At 43.9% G+C, this 21033-nt stretch overlaps 2 protein-coding genes across 3 annotated transcripts in view; both read left to right on the forward strand.

Moving 5' to 3' along the window:
* The window catches only part of LRP4 (LDL receptor related protein 4), a 52757-nt gene extending 44232 nt beyond the window's left edge, over window positions 1–8525 (forward strand). The window contains exons 35-38 of the mRNA XM_060103039.1: window positions 413–480; window positions 1051–1138; window positions 2957–3098; window positions 5556–8525. Coding sequence (XP_059959022.1) covers window positions 413–480; window positions 1051–1138; window positions 2957–3098; window positions 5556–5888 — 631 coding nt within the window. The 3' untranslated portion in view covers window positions 5889–8525. The remainder of the gene's footprint in view (window positions 1–412; window positions 481–1050; window positions 1139–2956; window positions 3099–5555) is intronic.
* Window positions 8526–14360: 5835 nt separating this feature from the next.
* Window positions 14361–21033, forward strand: part of CKAP5 (cytoskeleton associated protein 5) — a 115634-nt gene continuing 108961 nt past the window's right edge. For both annotated transcript variants that reach the window (XM_060105441.1, XM_060105443.1), the window contains exon 1: window positions 14361–14441. The gene's annotated coding sequence lies outside the window, so the exon portion shown is untranslated. The remainder of the gene's footprint in view (window positions 14442–21033) is intronic.

Genomic DNA, 21033 nt, shown 5'->3' on the forward strand with positions numbered 1-21033 from the left:
GCTTCTCCTTTTTAAAGAATCCTCTTTAAAGAGTACATATTTTAGGGAATTCCCTGGTGGTCCAGTGGTTGGGACTCCACACTTTCACTGCCGAGGGCCTGGGTTCAATCCCTGGTCAGGGAGCTGGGATCCCACAAGCTGCACGGCCAAAAACAACAACAAAAAAGAGTACACATTTTAAAACACTTAAATAGCATCTTGAAGACAGTGGCTCATGCTGATTTCTCTGTATTTCCTCATCCTGCCCTCTCCTTGCTTCCGCTATCTCCTGTCTGGTATAGTCTCATATCTGAAAGCCCCACTCCCAGGCCTTTAGCCCTGTCCTTCACAGGACTTTCCCCATTTCCTGGCGGAAGGCAAGATCTTTGTTGAAAGCAAGTAGCCTTCACATTCAGTTTTCTCTGCCCCACAGATGCTCTGAAAAGGATGCCCGGCTGGGCCTCTGCACGTATTCCAATGAGGCCATACCTGCTGCTTCAGGTAAGTCCTCAGTGCTCAACTGTTTTGAAAAACAAGATGTAAGGAATCTAAGTCTCCATTGATATCTTGCAGAACCTTCATGGGGACTCTTTGGGGTTGATGAACCCTTTTCTTAGACTAAATCCATAGAAAGAATAACCATAATAGCTGCCACTTATGGAGTGCTTTCTGTATGCTAGGCACTTGCTAAGCCATATTTATGTGCGCATGCGTGTGTGTATATGTATTTGTATATATACACTCACCTTCAGTCTCCACCAGCCCTATGAGCAATTTATTATTGACATTTAACTGATGAGAAAACACAGGCTTAGAAGTTAAGCATCTTGCTTTAAGTCACACAGCTAGTAGGTAGTGGAATCGGGATTAGAGATGCTGACACAGTGATAGGTTTCTTCTCAGCCCCCTCCCCCCTCCCACTGTGGCCTCTTCTCTGAGAAGGAGGCCCCTAGCCATCCTCAGATGGTACGTGATGCAACAGCTACAAAAGGAGCCCTCCATCTTCCCACCCCTCACACCAGCTAGAAGATTGTCGGAGGTCCCCACCTAGCATCCCTCTGCTCTCCCTAGGGGAAGGACTTCACGTCAGCTATGTCATCGGTGGACTCCTCAGTATTCTGCTTATTCTGGTGGTGATCGCGGCTTTGATGCTGTACAGGTAACCTCAGCCCCACTGCAGTGGCTGTATGTTTGCTGTATGTCCCATTAGCATGTTTGGGACCTCCTGAAGTTGACAGCTCACTGATTCCACCTATGACCAGCCTCATTTCAAAGTTGGGTCCCTGGTGAGAGCAGCAGAAGGGAAGGGCAGAAACCTGAACGTGTACCCTTCTTCCCCAGTCACAGCCCAAGTAGTTTCCTCATTTCATGACCACAGCAACGCTTGGGATTTTCCTTATAGACTAGGATACTAAGGACACAGAGGGTGTTACCCAAGTTCACACAGTGAGAGGCAAAGCTGGTACTGACTCTAGCATCTTTGCTTTGTCCACCACTCTACACTACCTCAAGCCATTGAAGCTGGAAATGATTTTCTCTTCACACAAACACAGCCCTTTACTACAATGTGGGGTGATATATCATTGCTCGGTAGGGATCATCCTGGGAAGGTGGAATGTGTAGTATTCAATTTAGAATCTTCCTTTTATGACCCTCTCTGTATATATTTTCTCCTAAATGCTTTAAATGCAGCTTGCAGCAAAAATGTCAGGATTTTGCTGCTGCTGCAGCAGCTTCTACTACCAACAACAACAATAATAGTAACAGCTACCATTTAATGAATATGTATCAATGCTACAACAACCTTGTAATACAGGTATTATTATTCCTCACTTTACAGATGAGGATCTAAGGCTCAGAAAGTTTAGATTATGTCCACCAATACCCCAGCCAGTAAGTAACAGAAGTGGCATTGAAACGTAGGTCTGTTTTGACTCTAAAGCTCAGTGTATTTGTTATCTATTGCTGTATAACAAATTACCCTGAAACTTAGCACCTTAAAATGACAACCACTGATTATCTCACAGTTTCTGTGGGTCAGAAATCTAGATGCAGGGACTTCCCTGGCGGCGCAGTGGTTAAGAATCCGCCTGCCAATGCAGGGAACACAGGTTCAAGCCCTGGTCCGGGAAGATCCCACATGCCACGGAGCAACTAAGCCCGTGTGCCACAACTACTGAGCCTGCACTCTAGAGCTTGTGAGCCACAACTACTGAAGCCCACACGCCACAACTACTGAAGCCCACATGCCTAGAGCCTGTGCTTCACAACAAGAGAAGCCACCGCAATGAGAAGCCCACGCACTGCAACGAAGAGTAGCCCCCGCTCACCGCAACTAGAGAAAGCCCACGTACAGCAACGAAGACCCAGTGCAGCCAAAAATAATAAACAAATAAAATTTAAGAAAAAAAAAAAAGAAATCTAGATGCAGATTAGCTGGGTGCCTCTGCCTCAAGGTGTCTTACAAGGCAGCAATCCAGGTATCAGCCAGAGTTGTGGTCTTATCTCGAGGCTTGACTGGGGAAGGATTCCCTTCCAAGCATAGGATTCAGTTCCTCGCAGGCTGTTGGCTAGAGGCCTCCCTCAGCAGTTTGTTGCCTTGTGGGCCTTTCCATAGGACAGTTTTCAGCATGGCAGCTTGCTTCCCTCAGAGCAAGAGTAAGAGAGAGGGGAGGGAGGGAGGGAGAGAGGGAGAGAGGGCAAACTAGGGCAAACTAAGATAGAAACCAGTTTCCTTGTTAGGAGTTTCCTTGTAACCTAATCTAGTATCCCTCACTTTTGCATGTTCTGTTCATTAGAAGCGAGTCACCAAATCCAGCCCACACTCACGGGTCAGGAATTCAGAAGGTGTGAGTACCAGGAGGCAGGGACCACTGGGCCCTCTTAGAGGCTGCCTGCCACAACTTGGGTTACAGCTTCCCCAGATACTATCCCCATACAGATCAGAACTAATTTCTCATCACTTTTCCTCCTAAAGACACAAAAAATCCAAGTTAACTGATCCTGCAATGGGGAACCTGACCTACAGCAACCCTTCCTACCGAACTTCCACTCAGGAAGTGAAAATTGAAGCAATCCCCAAACCAGCCATGTACAATCAACTGTGCTATAAGAAAGAGGTAAAAATTAAAATTTATATCCAAGAGTTTGTTTTTGGAGGGCGGGGGTAGATTATGCTCCAGCTGCCTGAGTAGATCAGTAAGGGATGCTGGGTAGTCCATCTACCATTTTGGAAGTTATGGTGAACAGAAGAATGGGATGTGATTCAGGTTTCTGGAGAGGTCTATAACTTCTGAGGGACCAGCTTGAGGGGCCCTAGTGAGAGTGAGATTAGAAAGCAGGTCCCAGAAGGTTTAGGTCTGAAAGCATGTGAGTGTGCACCTCCCTGCCAGGAGATACTTTCCCAGGCTCAGGGGTTCCTTCCCTCCTGGAGCTGTCATTCCCCAGCAGTGAGGCTGTGCCCCTCTAAAATAACCCCAAACTCGTAGGAAACACCAAAAAACCCAAGAGCTCCTGGACTCTCCCTTTCTAACCTCTGATCCAAGCTTTTGGCACCTGTGGTTGGGAATGGCTGGAGTTCTGCTATTCTTCCTCTTATCACATAATCTAGAGGGATTTCTCTAGAATTCTGAAAGTTTATATGCTTTTGTTCTTTTAACTCCTTTGTTGCTGCAGTGAAAATTTATTTGCTAAATGTTTAGGCATGAAAAATAGTCCCGTTTTGACTAGGGAATATAGCCTGGGACTTAGATTTTCCTAGTCTGATATGACCCTTGTTTTTTTCTAAAATCCTGTAACCCTTCATTAGAAATTATCCCTTAGGAGACCTAACCCGTCTACTCTCTTGGCCTGTCTAGCACAGTCAAAGCCAGCCCTCACACCTATAGGGCATAATGAATACACTTTATACAATAATCATGTGATTTCAGGATCCATGAATTTCCCTATTAAAACAAAGCATCCAGTACAAGCCAAAACAGAACCTGCAGGGATAGCTTGCAGATTTAGGGATGGTAGACCCCTTCTCTGTTAATATCTTCGAGAGAAAGACTCCTGAAGCTTCTTGGGTTCCTGGAGTGTCTGATGCCCCAGAAAAGAACCCCAATGAGGGCCCTAGGTTAGAAATTAAAATCATGTGACTCTTTCTCCTGTTGTATGCTTTTTCCTCAGCAGCTCTTTCACCCCTCTGATAGTCTTTCACCCTTTCTCTTCTGATTTCCTCTTGATTTCAGGTACCTGTTGCTGTGTGTTTGTAGAGGGCGTGGTATCACCCAAATTGCTAGTGCCACGTCACCCACATCTCCCTGACTTACCCCACGTTTTCTGTGATGAAGACACTGAGTGGTCTGCATCTTATCTGACACTAATTCAGCTTGGAGGGTGTGCTGGGTGACTGGGCATGTGTGTGCGTGCCTTGATCGAGGGAGCTGTCACTCCCAGAGGGCAGGCACCATATTTTATATTGTTTAATCATCAAACTATCCTGCTTATTGAAGGGAAGGGGCTCAATAAATACCTGTGGAACTGAACTGTTACTAAAGTAGAGCAGCAGTTGCAGGGCTCTTGGCAGGAACACTATCCCAGGGACAGAGCCCAAGCCATGGCCCATTTTCTCTTGGCAGTGGCGGCATGTTGGTTGGTATCCCCCAGAAACCAGGAGTACGGCTACCCCTTGAGGAATCCATAAAGGGAGAAGCCTGAGTGGAACTTAAGGCTGTCCTTGGAACAGTCGCAGGTTGCTTGGAAATGGCCACAAAAGCTTATAGGTTACAGTACCCCAGTGGACTGACAGAACTCAAGAGGGTTTTCTAGAGCCCTCCTGTCTTACCTTCTAAAACCTTTCTTCTTAAGAAAGTTAGAAAGAAGAGAATTAAGAATAAAATAGCACATGAAACTGTATTCAGTATCTTATAATAAGCTATAATGGAAAAGCATCTGACCATATATGTATATATATAGATATATAACTGAATCACTTTGCTGTACACCAGAAACTAACATTGTAAATCAACTATACTTCAAAAGAAAAAAAAGGAATAGCACCAAAGTAGTTTAAAATCTTGAATAAATGCACATTTAATTGCTTTTGTCAATTGCTTCTGATCATGTATATTAGCATGCTGTCCTATTAATAAACCCCATTAGCAATGTAATAATAGCTAACATGATCTAGTGCATGGTATGCATCAGGCACCTACTAATTGCATTGCGTGGATTGCCTCATTTAACCCTCACAGCCATTGGTTATGAGGTACGGATACTGTTACTCTAAAGAGGTGAGCCTGAGTTTTGGAGATGTTCAGTAATTTGCCCGAGGTGATGTGGCCAGTGAGTGGCTCACGGAAGTCACGGTTCTCCCTCCTCCCTGTATGATAATGGTAATAATCATCACAGCTGCTCCTTTCCTTTTAGGCTCAGCCTCATACATTTGCTCTGACTAAATTTCCCCATTTGTTTGTGGGATTTTTGTGCTCTTCATGCCCACTCTTAGCCCATCCACTTCCTTTCTAAGTTCGTCATGAGATCCTTTATAGAGAGCCAACCAACTGACCGTGTCACTCCACTCTCCACCCTAGGGTGGACCTGACCATAACTACACCAAGGAGAAGGTCAAGATTGTAGAGGGGATCTGCCTTCTGTCTGGGGACGATGCTGAGTGGGACGACCTCAAGCAACTGCGCAGCTCCCGAGGGGGCCTCCTTCGGGATCATGTATGCATGAAGACAGACACCGTGTCCATCCAGGCCAGCTCTGGCTCCCTGGATGACATGGAGACGGAGCAGCTGTTGCAGGAAGAGCAGTCTGAGTGCAGCAGCGTCCACACCGCAGCCACTCCTGAAAGACGGGGCTCCCTGCCAGACACAGGCTGGAGACACGAACGCAAGCTCTCCTCAGAGAGCCAAGTCTAAACGCCCATGTTCCCCTCCCTTCCTGCCTGTTCCTTCTCCTTGGTGGGCTTCAGTCCCCGAGCTCGCTTATACAGCAGGGCCCCTTTCCTGTGTGCTCGTCCTGCGCTGCCGCCTCCCGCCTCCTAACTGCTCCCAAGCCCTCCACCGGAGCTGTTTCCACCTGGGTTCGTAACTACCTGTGCACAAGAAATGATGGGGCATCCTGAGAATTTAGACCTGGATTTTACCACAAACCTCACCTCATGCACGCCATCCTGAGCCCCCTTGAAACCAGGCTCAGTAGTGATTCCTCGTCAGTACAGAGCTCCACCTCCCCTTCCCCTGGCACCCTCAGTGCCTGCCCCCCAAGAGCTGATGATCCAGGACTGCACTCGCTCCATCAGAGGTGGCCTGACCTCATCTCTGAGGGAACTTGCTGACCAGGGGCAGGGGCTGCGGTGGGGGGGAGTCATGGGTAAAGAGATGAAGGATAGAGGCTGAGAGAAGGAGGAGTCAGCCCAGCTGGCATGGGCATCTGGAAAACCTCCAGCCTCGAGTGCATTGGCAACATGAAAAAGCTTTTAAGGGTGATTGGGCCTGGGTGTCCTCTCCACTGCCGGCAATGGATATTATTCTTGCCCTGGCAGTTGTTTCTTCAGCTGCAGATACTGATGAGGTCTGGGTATGGCTCAAGCTGTTCTTCCTCCTGCTAGAATGTCTGGAGCCTTTTCTACCTTCAGATGACTGGGGGTCTCTATCACATGGCAGCTGGCTAATATGAATTCCCTCCTGCTGCCTCCAGGTTGTGAGCCGGTGGCTTGAATGCGTGTGGGACCCTCAGGGCTGGGTCTCTGCAGTGTCTGAGAAGCACTGCTTAGACCAAACTTAGCACATCGCCTGAACTATAACGTTCTGCCACTTTCTCCTTCCTCATTCTCTGAGATTCTGAGCACAGAGATCCTGAAGCAACTCTCCAAAGAAGGGCCAGAAGTTTTCATAAATGGTCAGGAAGAGCGATTGGGTTAGAGACTTGAGGCACCCAGGGCCTAAAGGGAAGTATCCATGAAGCTGAGCCTCCTGTGTTCTCTCTCAGGTGCTCAGGGATCTAAGTGAGTAGACAGAGAGCCTGCGGCTGTGGGTGGTGAAGTTCCCATTCCGACTCTTCCCAGCTAAGTGACTCCCTTTCCTGCTGAGGTGCCATCATTTGGTTCATGCTTATTCACACAGAAGGCATGTGTGTCACACTAGTGTCAGGGGAGTTGAGGTTTTTTACTGTCCTAAAAATTCTACCTAGCTCTTCTTTTTGGGGGGGGAGGGAGGGTGCCTAATTTGCTTTTTCTGACCTAGCCTTGTAGGCACGTAAGGCGAAGAGGCCTAAATAAAGACACAGAGTTGGGGGCAAGGAGTAGGAAGGTAGAGAGAACCACTGAGGAAGCCCTTTCAGCCCAGGGCAGATCCAGACCTCTTTCACCCAAGGATCAAAAGCAATAACAGGAACTGAGAATGGAGGGGGGGGGGGTGCTTCAAGGGGAAGTTTCTGGATTTGAAACACATCCTGGGGTTCTTGGTATTGAGAAATCAGCTGCCAAACATGTGAGTGGAAAGGGAAGATCAGAGCAAACCTTTTCTGGTCAGTTCTAAGACCACTAGAGACAGGTGCCAGGCTCTTAGCCCTGCTCGCAGTAGCCAGCCCCAGGTCTAGACCCTCATAAGACAGCCAGGCCAGGCCAAGCAGGCTTTTCCAGTACACAGAGTGGGAAAGGAAAGGTCCTCCTCCTGGGAGGAAAGGGGGACATTTCACACTTGATGGGGCAGTAAAAGAAGGAGCCCTTTGGGTCCTCAGACTCACGGTTGGGCATGGGGAGAAAGTAGCAAAGTGGCATTTTCTTGAAGGGAAAGGGGGAAGGATCTTACTGCACTTGGGCTGTTCAGAATGTAGAAAGGACATATTTGAAGAAATATCTATTTGAGCACTGATTTACTATGTAAAAAGCAAAATCTCTCTGTCCTAAACTAATGGAAGTGACTCTCCCACGCTCCTGTGTAATGGTTTTAACGTTACTCACTGGAGAGATTGGACTTTCTGGAGTTATTTAACCACTATGTTCAGTATTTTAGGACTTTATGATAATTTAATATAAATTTAGCTTTTCTTAATCACCTTGCCTGGCTTGGAGTCATGACTAATAACTGTACCTGCTCTGTCTGGCAGAAACATGCTGTGGAAGACCTGCTTGCAAACATCACCTCTAAGTCCCTTGGGGATGTGAAGACACTGAAGAGCAATAAAGGGTGGGAGGTTCCTGACTGGAGGTTCAGCTCATCTTGAGAAGACAGGTTAAGACCAGAGTTCATTGGCTTCTGAAATCCTTACTTCCTCTAGAGGAGGGTAGCTGATAGGTTTCATCTTGAGTGCCAACTCTGGTTGGTCATGGCTGCCTGAGGTTGTGTCCAGACCCAATGGGAAAAGTGTCATGATGGTTAGTGGCGTCTCCTTTGGGCACCAAAAGGAAGTGTCATGGCATGTATACCATGTATCTTCTATTTCTGTTCTAGGTCTATGAGGCCTTCAGTGTCACAGAATTTGACTTTGCCTTGCAGTGATGGTCACTGGCAAGACTGTCTGATGTCTTGAAATAAAAGTACTGGGATGGGGACAAGAAGGGCTAATTCCAGTCCTAGATCTGCCTCTAGCTCTGTTTGATCTTAGTCATGTTTCACAGTTACTCTGAGAATGGGTCAGTCAACACTAAGATTCCTTTTATTTTTAAAAAGCTGTCTACTCATAGCTCATCCATTACATCTCAAGCCTAGAACAAGGCATTGGGGATCTCTTTTCAGGTATCTGGACAAATAATACCTCTCAATGAAGATTGGGAATCATGCAAGTCTTAACGCCAGTTATAGAATTTGATGTCAAGGGTCAATAGTTGATTTTCTAAGCCATAAACCATTTATAGAACATTGCTCCCATTCATTCATTCATTCATTCATCCATCTGCTAGGGGCTGGACACTGCCCAAGCACGACCAAGAAAGAGTATCACAGAGCTTAGAGTCTACCAACAACTCCACCCCCCGAAGAAAAAGAAAAAGAAAGCAAGAAGGACGGAATCCTTTTTTTTTTTTTTTTTTTTTTGCTGTACGCGGGCCTCTCACTGCTGTGGCCTCTCCCGTTGCGGAGCACAGGCTCCGGACACACAGGCCCCGCGGCCATGGCTCGCGGGCCCAGCCGCTCCGCGGCACGTGGGATCCTCCGGGATCGGGGCACGAACCCGTGTCCCCTGCATCGGCAGGCGGACTCCCAACCACTGCGCCACCAGGGAGGCCCCGGAATCCTTTTGAATGTGAGTGACAAGAGATCTGAGTATAAACTGCAGTGTATAATTCTTCCAACTTTGGTGAGGGATAGGTGTGCTAGAACAAAAACAAGTGGAATAGCTCAAGGACAACCATCCACCATTCTTTTTTGGAAAAAAAAAAAAACGAAAAACCTCACAACAGAGAGAAAAGGAGGACATTTGAAGCAATGAAATCTAGCCTAATGCACAAGCCTGTATACCTGTAGGAAGTACGCCTTTCCAGAGCCTCAGAATAAGTGCCCTTTTCCATAGCCTCAAGCTACGAACAGTGACCACTAGAGCTGGGAACTCAGGAAGAACTTTTCAAATGGGAAGAAAAAATGAATGCACTGAACACACACCATTTGCTTGCAAAACTGCAAGTGTTTCTGGAAGAACAAAATTTGTTGAGTGCATTTTGCTACACTGTGACCATCCTGCTACTTCAGAAGGGGATGGGAGAGGACCTGATGGCCCAGGTCTTGATGAGAATTTGACCACTGGCAAATGAGAATTTTGTAACAGCATCAAGGACTAGCACCCTGTTTTCAGGTTATGCTGGCTCTTAGTTTCCTAATCAGTACAATGGAAAGGCTGAACCAGATGATTGCTAAGGTCATTTCTGGCCTGAGACTTCTATTTTTGTTCCTTCCAGGAAATCTTGGGGATGAAACAAGAGTTGAGAATTCCCTGTCTGGTTTTCTGGATATAAAACCTAAAAATGATAAGTAGGGAGATTTTGAGTCAAATTCTAACCAACTGAACATATTTTTGCAAACTAATTATGTTCAAAATATAGTCACTGCCTTTCTTTCTATATTATTTGAACAAACTGTGCAACCTAAAATGAAAAGATCTCTGTAGCCCATAAAGAGGTCTCCATGGCATGAACTGAAGCTTTCACCAAACCTAGGCCTGAAGAAAACAAAGTCAGTGCTGCATTGGAAGCTGGAAAAAGCATCTACAAGAGCTGAGGGTGCATGATGTTCCAAGTGTAATGCACTGACACTCAAGGGCATCTTTAGTCATTTCTACTAATGGACATGATAAAAGAAATGTGGTTGAGCCTTTTTTGTGGCTAAGAAACAGTCTATGTCTTTTCTTCGTATTTGAAGATGACTCAACTGATCCGGTTAATAGGATGTGTGTTTGGGGGATGTTTCAAGAAGCCTTTGTTTTGAAACATTCCCTCACTTGCCCATTATTTTCTCTCCAGATCATTCTTCCATTAACCAGCTGACAGAGGCTAAGCAGAGCTCAGCACAGGGAACAGAGTTTTATTCCCAGTCAAGGCTCCACCTCACAACTTTGGATTCCTTCACGAGGTGCCGTTAAAACAGATCCAGACAGCCTAATTAAGGGTCTGAGTTTAAATCCAAGGCTGAGGTTAGCCCCAGGCTATACAATCTGCTTATTTCATTTTACAAGACACAAAGAGCCAAGAACTCTCACTTATCCTGCCCTTCTCAGTGGTTTCTCCTCCAGCCCCTAAAAGCCTGTTGACAGCTTGCTAACGAGGTCCCTATCTTTCCCTCCTCCCTACTTCCTTTTTGGTGGAGCTGATCCTTCTGTGGTGTCGAAGTTCTCGGGCAGCCTACATTTTGGGGCCTATGGGGAAAAGGGGCTATGAGTAAAGACAAAAAAAAGCTGTCCCTTCCTTCATTCAACCGGCACCTATTAAATGCAACCAAGTGCAAGATGGGATAGGCTTTGCAGTCTTGGAGGCCAGTCAAGGCACTAAACCCATAGATACTTGACGTCTGTGTTAATGTCACCACCGCTGTCTCCAGGGAATAATGCAGGGGGTACCTGGACTGAAAGTTGAAGTTAATCATTGAAGCTGCTCCTTTTAGGCTGGAAGTATGGATCCATGTCCCATGCTAGGGATGTTTCCACCAAAATGTAGCTTGTGACTATGATGGGATGAGCACTGTCCCAACACTAGTAGACTTCTCAGAAAGGCTCAGCACAGTTACTCAGCAACCACAACGTTTGGCATTTGTTTCCATTTGTTCACTTAGATATCTAATGCCCACAAGGGTTTCACGGTCCTATTATTAACCTCCATATGTGGAACTATTGAGAGACCCCAGGAATAAAGTAGGTACACATAACTCTAATAAGTACATAGATAAATGCCATTTGATGATAATCCTAGACTGGCCAAACATTTATTGAGCATCTACTATGGGCAAGGTACTGTATTAGGTTTCTACAAGGCTCTACAGAATCTGCCATTCCCTTCTCTCCATTATCAGACCTCAGCTCCTACTACCTGCCTGCTCTTAACTACTCTGCTCCAGCTATACTGGCCACCCTGTTTCTCAAACCTGCCAGATATGCTCCCAACTTAGGGTCTTTGCATAGCTGTTCCCTATGGCTGGCACTTTCTTCTTCTAGATATACTCACGGTGAACTGCTTTGCCTTACTCAAGTTTTTGCTCAAATGTGATCTCAATGAAACTCTGACCACCCTTTATAAAATTACAGTCCTTCCAACTCCACTTCCCAATCCCTTTTACCTTGTTTTATTCTTTTCTATTTTCCCATTGCACATATTGTCTAATAATATACCATATGATTTTTTTTGTTTTGTTTCCTCACTATAATGTGAGCACCACGAGAAGAGGGATTTTTTGAGAGGAGGGGGTCTATTTTTGTTCACTGATAATCCCAAATGCCTAGAACAGTCCCTGCACATACTAGATGCTCAATAAATATTTGTTGAATGAATGAATACATTAACGGACTCAGACATCTAATGCCCAAAAAAAAAAAAAAAAAAAAGTAAACAGGTCTGAAACTAAATACCTTGTCTTCCCTTTGAGACTGGCTTCTCCTGACTTTCTACTTCCATTTGGGCAATCAATGCCTCCCAGTCCCTAGGATCAAATCCTGGCACACTCTGACTTATCTCCCTAAATGGGCCCTACCCTCACCTTTATACCTAAGCTAGTCTGTTGCCAAATCCTTCCCTCTTTCTTGAATCTGTTCTCATCACTTCCACCACTCATATCAGACTCCTAACTGGGCTCTCAACTCTAACCCATTTTATTTATTTATTTATTTATTTTTGCGGTACGCGGGCCTCTCACTGTTGTGGCCTCTCCCGCTGCGGAGCACAGGCTCCGGATGTGCAGGCTCAGCAGCCATGGCTCACAGGCCCAGCCGCTCCACGGCATGTGGGATCTTCCCAGACCGGGGCACGAACCCGTGTCCCCTGCATAGGCAGGCAGACTCTCAACCACTGCGCCACCAGGGAAGCCCTAACCCATTTTAAGATTAGACAATCAAGCTAATTCGTTTTCCTAAAGTGCAATCCTGATTTTGCCACTCCCTTGCTCAGAAACCTTCAATAGTTCCCCACTGCCTACTTTAATAAAGTACAAATTCCTTACCCTAGTATTCAAGACCCTCCAAAAACTGTTCCTAACTTTCTGTTAATCTGTGTCCCACTACTTCCTAACATGAACCCTGTTCTAAAATCAACCCACATGTTCAACTCCCAACATACTATGTACTTTCTTGTCTCTCTGCCTTTGCCTGTACTTTTCCAACTACTAGACATTCTCCCTGCTGCTTCTATTAAAAAAATTTTTTTTTAACATGTCAGTGGTAAAAAATTCATTTCCCTCCCTGGCAAGTCCCATCCCTATTAAGTTTTTTGAAATTCCAGTAATGTTCTAACCATTTTCAGGCATGCACACAAATATACATACATTTATAACCATATATAATAAAATCATTCCATATATGTATGCTTTTCTGCAACTTGCCTTTTTTTCAGTTAAAGTTGGTGCATTTTTCTAACCAGCACATATAGATTAACCACATTCTTTTTAACAGTTGCACAGTGTTCTATTGAACGGATTATACCATAATTTATATAATAAGTTCCCTATAGATGAACATATAAATTTCAGGGTTTGTTGTTGTTTGTTTGTTTTCTAAATCAGTGCTGCAGTGAATGTCTTTGTACATTTTTCTTTCCATACATGCATAGGTCTGTATGACAAATTCCCATCAGTAGCATTACTTAGCCAGAGATTATGTACATTTTACATTTTAATAACTGCTAAATTGGCCTCCTAAAAGTTTGTACCAATTATACTTTTACCAAGAAGTGAGTTTGAGTGTGTATTTCTCTAACTCTTGGCTAACCAAAAGTTGTTAAACTGTTTCATCTTTGCCAGTTTGATGGATTAAAAAAAATTGTTTTATTACTTTCACCCATCCCCTCTCCATTTCTTACTCTCTTGGCTACATATGCTTTAAATCCCAGATTAAAAATCCATCCCCCTAAAAACAAAACAAAACAAAAACCATCCCCTTCCCAGATCCTCTCCCATCTAATTTCTCCCTTCAGTTAAACATCTACAGCTTTTCTTTTATATTGTTCTCATATGCTTTGAATTTTAGTGACTAGTCTATATGTTTTATTCTCCTGACCACTGTAGTTTGCAGATTCCTTGGAAGTTAGGACCAATCTTTCATAGAAACATTGGATGTAGAGCTAAACAAGAATTTTCGGACCAAATTAACCAAGCCCCTCATTTTTATAAACAACAAGATTATCAAGCCTTTGAAGAATGCATTACTGTTCAAAGCCCATTCCTAGACATTCAATTAGTTATATTAAATTCTCACACTAAGTTTATAAAGGAAACATCATTATCCTGTCTTACAGATGAGGAAACTAAGCTCCAGATTATTTACTAAGAAAAGTGCTGTACTCAGAGCAGGTCTAAGTCCAGAATCCAGCGTCCCGGCTCCATTCACCCTCCTTCCACTACAATCCAGCAGCCTCTCTGGTTTTCCTCACGCACTTAGCTGCGCAATCAATATTTGGTGAATGAAATGACTCATAAAAAATTGCCAAGTGTTGACAGTAGTTTAAATATCTGTAATTAAATAAAGCAAACCTGCTGACGGCCGGAGATGCACAACTCTCCACAGACCTTTCGCGCTTCTTTCCGGGGTCGTCTGCATCTTTCGCTCCGGCGACCCTCTCCCCACCGCACCAAGCAGCGCCGGGTTCCAAGGGAAACACGGCTGCGCGTGGCCCCTTTAAGGCTGAGGGCGGCGCGTCCCCATAGTTCTTTCAAATGGACCAATAAGAAGGGCGATGGGCGGTCCGCCGAGGACCAATAAACAACGAGGACACTGCGGGGTGTGCGGCGGCCCAAGCGGTTTCAAACGGCTTAGAGCAGCCCCTCGGTTCTGACCCAGTGGAGGTGAGTGGACTGTGGGCCTGGCCCACCCGCCTAGGCCCTCGAGTTCACGAGTCGCGCGCGCGTAGCGGCCCTGAGCCCCGGGCGGGGGGCCTCCGCGGGCGCGCGCCTCCCTCGCCCCACGAACCCGGCGGGTCTGAGGCGGCGAAGTGGGGCGGAGGCCGGGGGACTAGCGGCTGGGAGGGCGAGGGGCGTGGGCGCTTGTGTGAGGCGGAGGCCGGGGCTGGGATCTGGGTGACCAGAGCGTGCCGCGGCGTGGTTCGGGCGGTAGCGTCCTGGGGACGCGTGCGGCGCAGGGCCGTGCCTGGCGGCTCAGGGTGTTTGGGTACTGGGGCGGGGGCCTGCGAGCCGGCCCGGCTACGGCGCCCCTCGCGTAATTGTCAAATGAATGAATGAGTAAGAGCCTCCGAGGGCTGTGGTGGTCGTGAAGGGCCTGGTCGCCTCAGAGCGTGACAAGGACAGTGGTACCGGGGCCTGCCCGCGCACCTGGGTCCCTGCCCGCGCACCTGGCTCCCCACCGGCTTGCTGCGATTTTAACGATTCGGATCATACCTCTCCGCCCTTCCGCCTGGCTTTCTCTCTCAGAAGGTGTCAGTAGAGTTAAGGTATCTTTCCAGCTCTGAAGGTTTGGGGGACTAATACAATAGCCAGCAGTGTAGGTTAAGCAGGCCTTGCTACTTTAAGGTGAGGGCTTGGTAAACTAGATTCTTGCTTTTTAGCTCTTACCACTCTGGCGGTTGAGATAGCTACCCTGCAATGGTGGTAATTGTCGGGCTGGATTTAAATGCATCCGTTTTGTTTCTGGGATAGAAAACGGTGAAAGTCGTGTTGCCAGAGTGGCTGCTGTGTGTTCGAAAATATATTCGTGTTGATGAATCTTAACAATGAGTTTTTCATTCAGCATCAATAGAGGATGAAGAGGTTTTTGCAGAACTTGCCCCAAATTTATGCATGGCTCCAATTTAATTCTTAGGGGAATCAAGGCTTCAAATCGTGGCCCAGAAATGCTCCCTGTCTTATTTTATGCATAATTATAGTAATTGAAAACTCATTTTGAGAGAGGTGAACTCCTCCTATCTCCATTTTTATCACCCTGAAAAGTCCTTCTTTGACCTAAAGAGCTGATAAATTAAGCTAACAATCTTTTGAAACTTTTAAGAAATCATTGATTTGAATCAAAGATTTGAACTTTTCTTAAGTGACTGGATAAAGTGTAATGTTGTTTTTATAAAATGATATAGAGAAAGGTGAAATCAATATATTTTGCCAGCATAAATTAAACCTAGTTGGTGAACTCATGAGAAAAAAATTTTACACAAGTTTTTAAAGTTTGTTCACTCAGGCAACGGCAAGCAAAGATATTCCTTAACAATATACTTTATAACGTATTACTTTAAAAATTTTAACAGACAGCTTAATTTTAGCAGCAGAGTTTTAACTGCAATAAATTTGAGTACCTTAGTATTATGAACACTGTCTTAGGTTTTGGGGACGCAATTAAAAATAATAAACATTTAACAATGTCTTAGGTTATTGTTAAAAATCTTGATGAGGAAGGAAAACTTTTCTTCACATTGGAGCAAAGCCATACTCTTATGCTCCTTTGACTTAATGGAGCCTCTTTCATTCATTCAACAAATATTGAGATTGATGCCTACCGTGTGTTAAACATTGTTCTAGATTCTGGGAATACGCTAGTGAACCAGAAAAAGACAAAGCCCCTGACCTAAGGGAGTTTGACAGTTTTATCTCTCAAACAATTTGCTGTAGCAAATTGTAGTTTCTGTAATCCCTCTGGCTAGCTCTAGTCCTTGAACAAAATAAATGCTCAAATACTTTTACCAGCAGTAGTTAACATTTATTGAATATTCACTAGGTGCCACGTTTTATCTTTTTTTATTCTCAAACTTTTTACAGGTGAGGAAACTGAGTCCTAGAAAGGTTACGCAGCTTGCTCGAAATCATACAACTGATAGAACCTCAGTATGAACCCAAGTTAGTGTGTCTTCAGGGCGTTTGCTCGTAACCTCTGGTTGTTCTTTGTGAAGTAATGAGATCTGTTAGGGAGAATTCAGGATCATTTTCTGGGTAGAATCTCCCCCCACCCCCTCCTTTTTTAAACTTCTGTCACAGACATAATGAAATATGAACCATAGGCATGGTGGGTTTTAGAGGGAAGGTGGAGCAGTTCAAAATACAGTATTTACCATATGGGAGATGGACAGCTGTGACAGTGGGAGGGGGACTAGGTGGGGGCATAAAATTGAGATCTGGATCTCATTGTGATTGATGGATTCCTGGTGATCAATGTTGGAGAGGTTTGAGGTTTTTTTTAAATTTTAATTCATTTTAAATGCATATTACCTGTAGAGTTCAGAATATGTTACTTAGCTTTTTTCTGTCCGGGCAGTTGCCTTGCCTACTTGTTTATCTCAAACACATTAAACTTATTCTTTTTTTTTTAATTAATTAATTTTATTTATTTTTGGCTGTGTTAGGTCTTCGTTGCTGCGCGTGGGCTTTCTCTAGTTGCGGTGAATGGGGGGCTACTCTTCGCTGCGGTGTGCGGGCTTCTCATGGCGGTGGCTTTTCTCGTTGTGGAGCACCGGCTCCAGCCGCGCAGGCTTCAGTAGTTGTGGCACGTGGGCTCAGTAGTTGTGGCTTGCAGGCTCAGTAGTTGTGGTGCACAGGCTTAGTTGCTCCGTGGCATGTGGGATCTTCCCGGACTAGGGCTCGAAGCTTTGTACCGTGCATTGGCAGGCGGACTCCCAACCACTGCACCACCAGGGAAATCCTAAACTTAATTTCTTTTTGGCCTTTGTGTTTGTTGTTCTCTCTGCCTGGGACTTCCCACCTGCTCTACCCCTACCTCAAGCCTGTCTTTGTATATAGGCTTCACTCAGTTCGCAACTCAAATGTCATCTGCTTAAAGAGGCATTTTCTAAGCTCCAATTAGAGTAGCCCTCTTGGTCATGTTTACCTCACTTTTTTTTTTTTTTAAACTTCATAGCGTTTATTGCTATATGATAGGCCATTTATTGTTTGCTTGTATATTGTCTGATTTCCTCACAGAAATGAAAGCAGAGCAGGGGAGCATAGGTTTTTGGGGTTTTTTTTTTTCATCTGTGAGGTTACCTCAATGACTCAAGCAGTGCTTGTTGGGTCAAATAAGGTGGTCAGAAAATATTTGCTGAACAAAGTTGGCCAAAACTGACATAGTTTTCTCCATGTAATGAAGTGACAAAGACGATATATAACTAACCAGTTGGCTGTGTTACAGTGTCTTTGGATGTGAGCAATATCTTAGCAGATTAATTTGGAAAGTCTTCAGCTAAGAATCATGGGAAAATGATAGCTTTTTGTTTGTGTTGACTGGCAGAGAAGGCAGATCTGGCTTCCCCCTCCCACTTTTTTTCCCCCTATTTTTAAAAACTTTCAAATCTGTAGAAGTTTTTAGGGGTACTGGTCAGGTATACTGGAATGTTCCTGTATTGGAATTTATCTGATGTTTTTCTCATGATTAGACTGGGGTTATGAGTTTTTGGGTGGAAGATCACAGAGAGAATGCCATATTCATCACATCATCACATCAGCATGATTTGTGACTGTTGATATTGATTTGATCATATAGCTGAAGTAGTGTTTGTCAGGTTTCTTTACTCTTTTCATACTGTGCTCTTTGGAAGGAAGTAATTATGTACAGCTCACTTACGGAGAGAGGAGTTGTGCTTCCTGTCCTTGGGGTGGAATATCTACATAATTTATTTGAATTTCTTCTGCATGGGACATTTGTTTCTCTCCCCATTTATTAATTTAATTAGTCAAACATTTATATCAGTATGAACTGAAGGATATTTTATACTTTGAGTTATATTCCAATACTACTTTATTTTGTTGCTGAAATTGTTCCAGCTTTATCCATTGAGAGTTCTTTCTGTTGACTCCTGTGCCCCTTTAACATTCCCACATCTGTGTGCATGTGTTTGTGTGTGTTTGTGTGTGTGTGTGCGTGCATGCTGTTTTTATTTAATTATATTTGAGCACTTCCCTAATTTCTGGCACTATAAGGTGCTCTAGGCTCATCTTGTATATTTCGTGTCACAGTGCTAGAATTAGGCATTTCTCCAAGAAACCCTGGCACCTTTTACTGGAGAATGGTAATAGAAACCAAGATCTGGGCAGTAAGTGTCCTCATTGCTACTGGGGTGTCTTTTTTGGGGCCCTCTCAGCAAACAGAACAAAGAAATATAGATGTATATGCTAACTGGTGTATATAGACATATCTATAGATATTTCTGTATGTCACCATCTGTATCTATGTTAAGTTAAATATGAGTTCTTACTGATATCTCCAAGTCTAATCCATTACCATAGAGATCATTCTAGCCTCCTCCCCCTTGTTGATTTGAATTTCCACTTCAACAGTGAGAAACTTGGCTTTCATCATCCATTTACTTAATTGTTCAGCTCCAGTATACATGTATAGCAATATCTGAATAATTAATTCACACTCCCATAGGAAACTTTATTAACTAGAAGTACAATGCTTATACGCAGTTCCTTTTGCCTTTAGTTTTAAGACTCCATTCATTTCCAAAGTTACCTAGGTCAGTTCTTTTTCCCCACCCACTTCAGTGAGGTGGTTTCACACATTTGTAATATAGTTAGATTCTCTTGTCACAAGTCTGCATTCTTTTATGGGATCCCCAGTCTCCTAAATGACTTTTTTAAATTAGCATGCATTAAAGTTTACACTTTATATTGTAAACTTCTGTAGGTTTTGACATTCATAATGTTATTTATCCACCATTACAGTATCGTAAAGAATAGTTTCACTGCCCTAAAAATCTCCTGTAATTCACCTATTCATCCTTTTCTCCCTTGCCCACCCCCTTGCAACCACTGATGTTTTTACTGTCTCCATAGTTTTTTCCTCTTCCAGAGTGTAATGTAATTGGATCATACACTATGTACCCTTTTCAGACTGGCTTCTTTCACTTAGGAGTATCTATGTAAGGTTCTTCCATGTCTTTTCTTGGCTTGATAGCTCATTTCTTTTTTATTGCTGAATAAGATTTCATTGTATGGATGTACCACAGTTTGTTTATCCATTCACCTAATTGAAGGATATCTAGGTCACTTCTAGTTTTTGACAATTACGAACAAAGCTGCTATAAACTTTTTTTGTGTGTGGACATAAATTTTTAGTTCCTCTGGGTAAATACCTACAAGTGTGATTGCTGGATCATATGGTGAGACAGTGTTCAGCTTTGTAAGAAACTGCCAAACTCTCTTCAAAAGTGGCTGTACCATTTTGCATTTCCACCAGCAGTGAATGAGGGTTCTTTTTGCTTCACATCTTGTCAGCATTTAGTTTCATCAGTTTTTTTGGATTTTAGCCATTCTAGTAGGTGTGAGGTATCCCACGTTTTTTTTTTTTTTTAAGAGAGATTTCCTGAATCTTTTTCAGAAATCTGACTTTTTTTCAGCTAGTTTATTTAGAAAGCTTGTGAGACTTAGGGTTTTATTTTATTTTTTTTAAGAATTTATCTATTTATTTATTATTTATTTTTGGCTGTGTTGGGTCTTCATTGCTACGCGTGGGCTTTCTCTAGTGGCGGCGAGCAGGGGCTCCTCTTTGTTGCAGTGTGCGGGCTTCTCATCGTGGTGGATTCTCTTGTTGCGGAGCACAGGCTCTAGGCACGCGGGCTTTAGTAGTTGTGGCATGCGGGCTCAGTAGTTGTGGCTCATGGGCTCTAGAGTGCTGGCTCAGTAGTTGTGGTGCACAGGCTTAGTTGCTCCGCAGCATGTGGGATCTTCCCAGACCAGGGCTTGAACTCGTGTCCCCTGCATTGGCAGGCGAATTCTTAACCACTGCACCACCAGGGAAGCCCTCCCACTTTTTTTAAATTTTGTTTTTCAAGACATGACTTTTTTGAAGATAAATGATAGGGTTTTTTTTTTTTTTAGAGGAAACTTTTAAAAAATAACCTTTTTATTTTGTAATAATTTTCAATTTACAGAAAAGTTGCAAAGATATAGAATTCTATATACCTCTCACCCAGTCTCCTCTGTTGTTAACATCTTACATGGTACATTTGTCAAAATGAAGAAACCAACACTGATGCATTAGTTTTAACTGAACTCCAGATTTTGTTGGGATATCTGTAGTTTTCTATTATAATCACCTTTCTGTTTCAGGATCCAATCCAGGGTAACCTGTTGCCTTTACTTGTCATCCCTCTGAGTCTCCTCTGGTCTTTGACAGTTTCTCAGTCTTTCCTTATCTTCATGGTCTTGACAATTTTGAGTACTAGTCAGTTATTTTCTGGAATGTTCTTCCTTAGGGTTTGTCTGATTATTTTTCATTATTAGACAAGGGTTATGTGTTTTTGGAAAGAATGTTACAGAATACCATCATTTCCTATCAGGAAATATGCGATATCCACATGACATCACTGATGATGTTAACCTTGAACACTTGGTTATGGTAGTGTTTGCCAGGTTAAGTAATAAAGTTACTATTTTTCCCTTTCTATACTTATTCTTTTTTTTTTTTTAAGTTTTGTTGTTGTTGTTTATTTATTTATTTTTG

Source organism: Mesoplodon densirostris, chromosome 7 (genome assembly GCF_025265405.1).
Source record: "Mesoplodon densirostris isolate mMesDen1 chromosome 7, mMesDen1 primary haplotype, whole genome shotgun sequence".
NCBI lineage: Eukaryota > Metazoa > Chordata > Mammalia > Artiodactyla > Ziphiidae > Mesoplodon > Mesoplodon densirostris.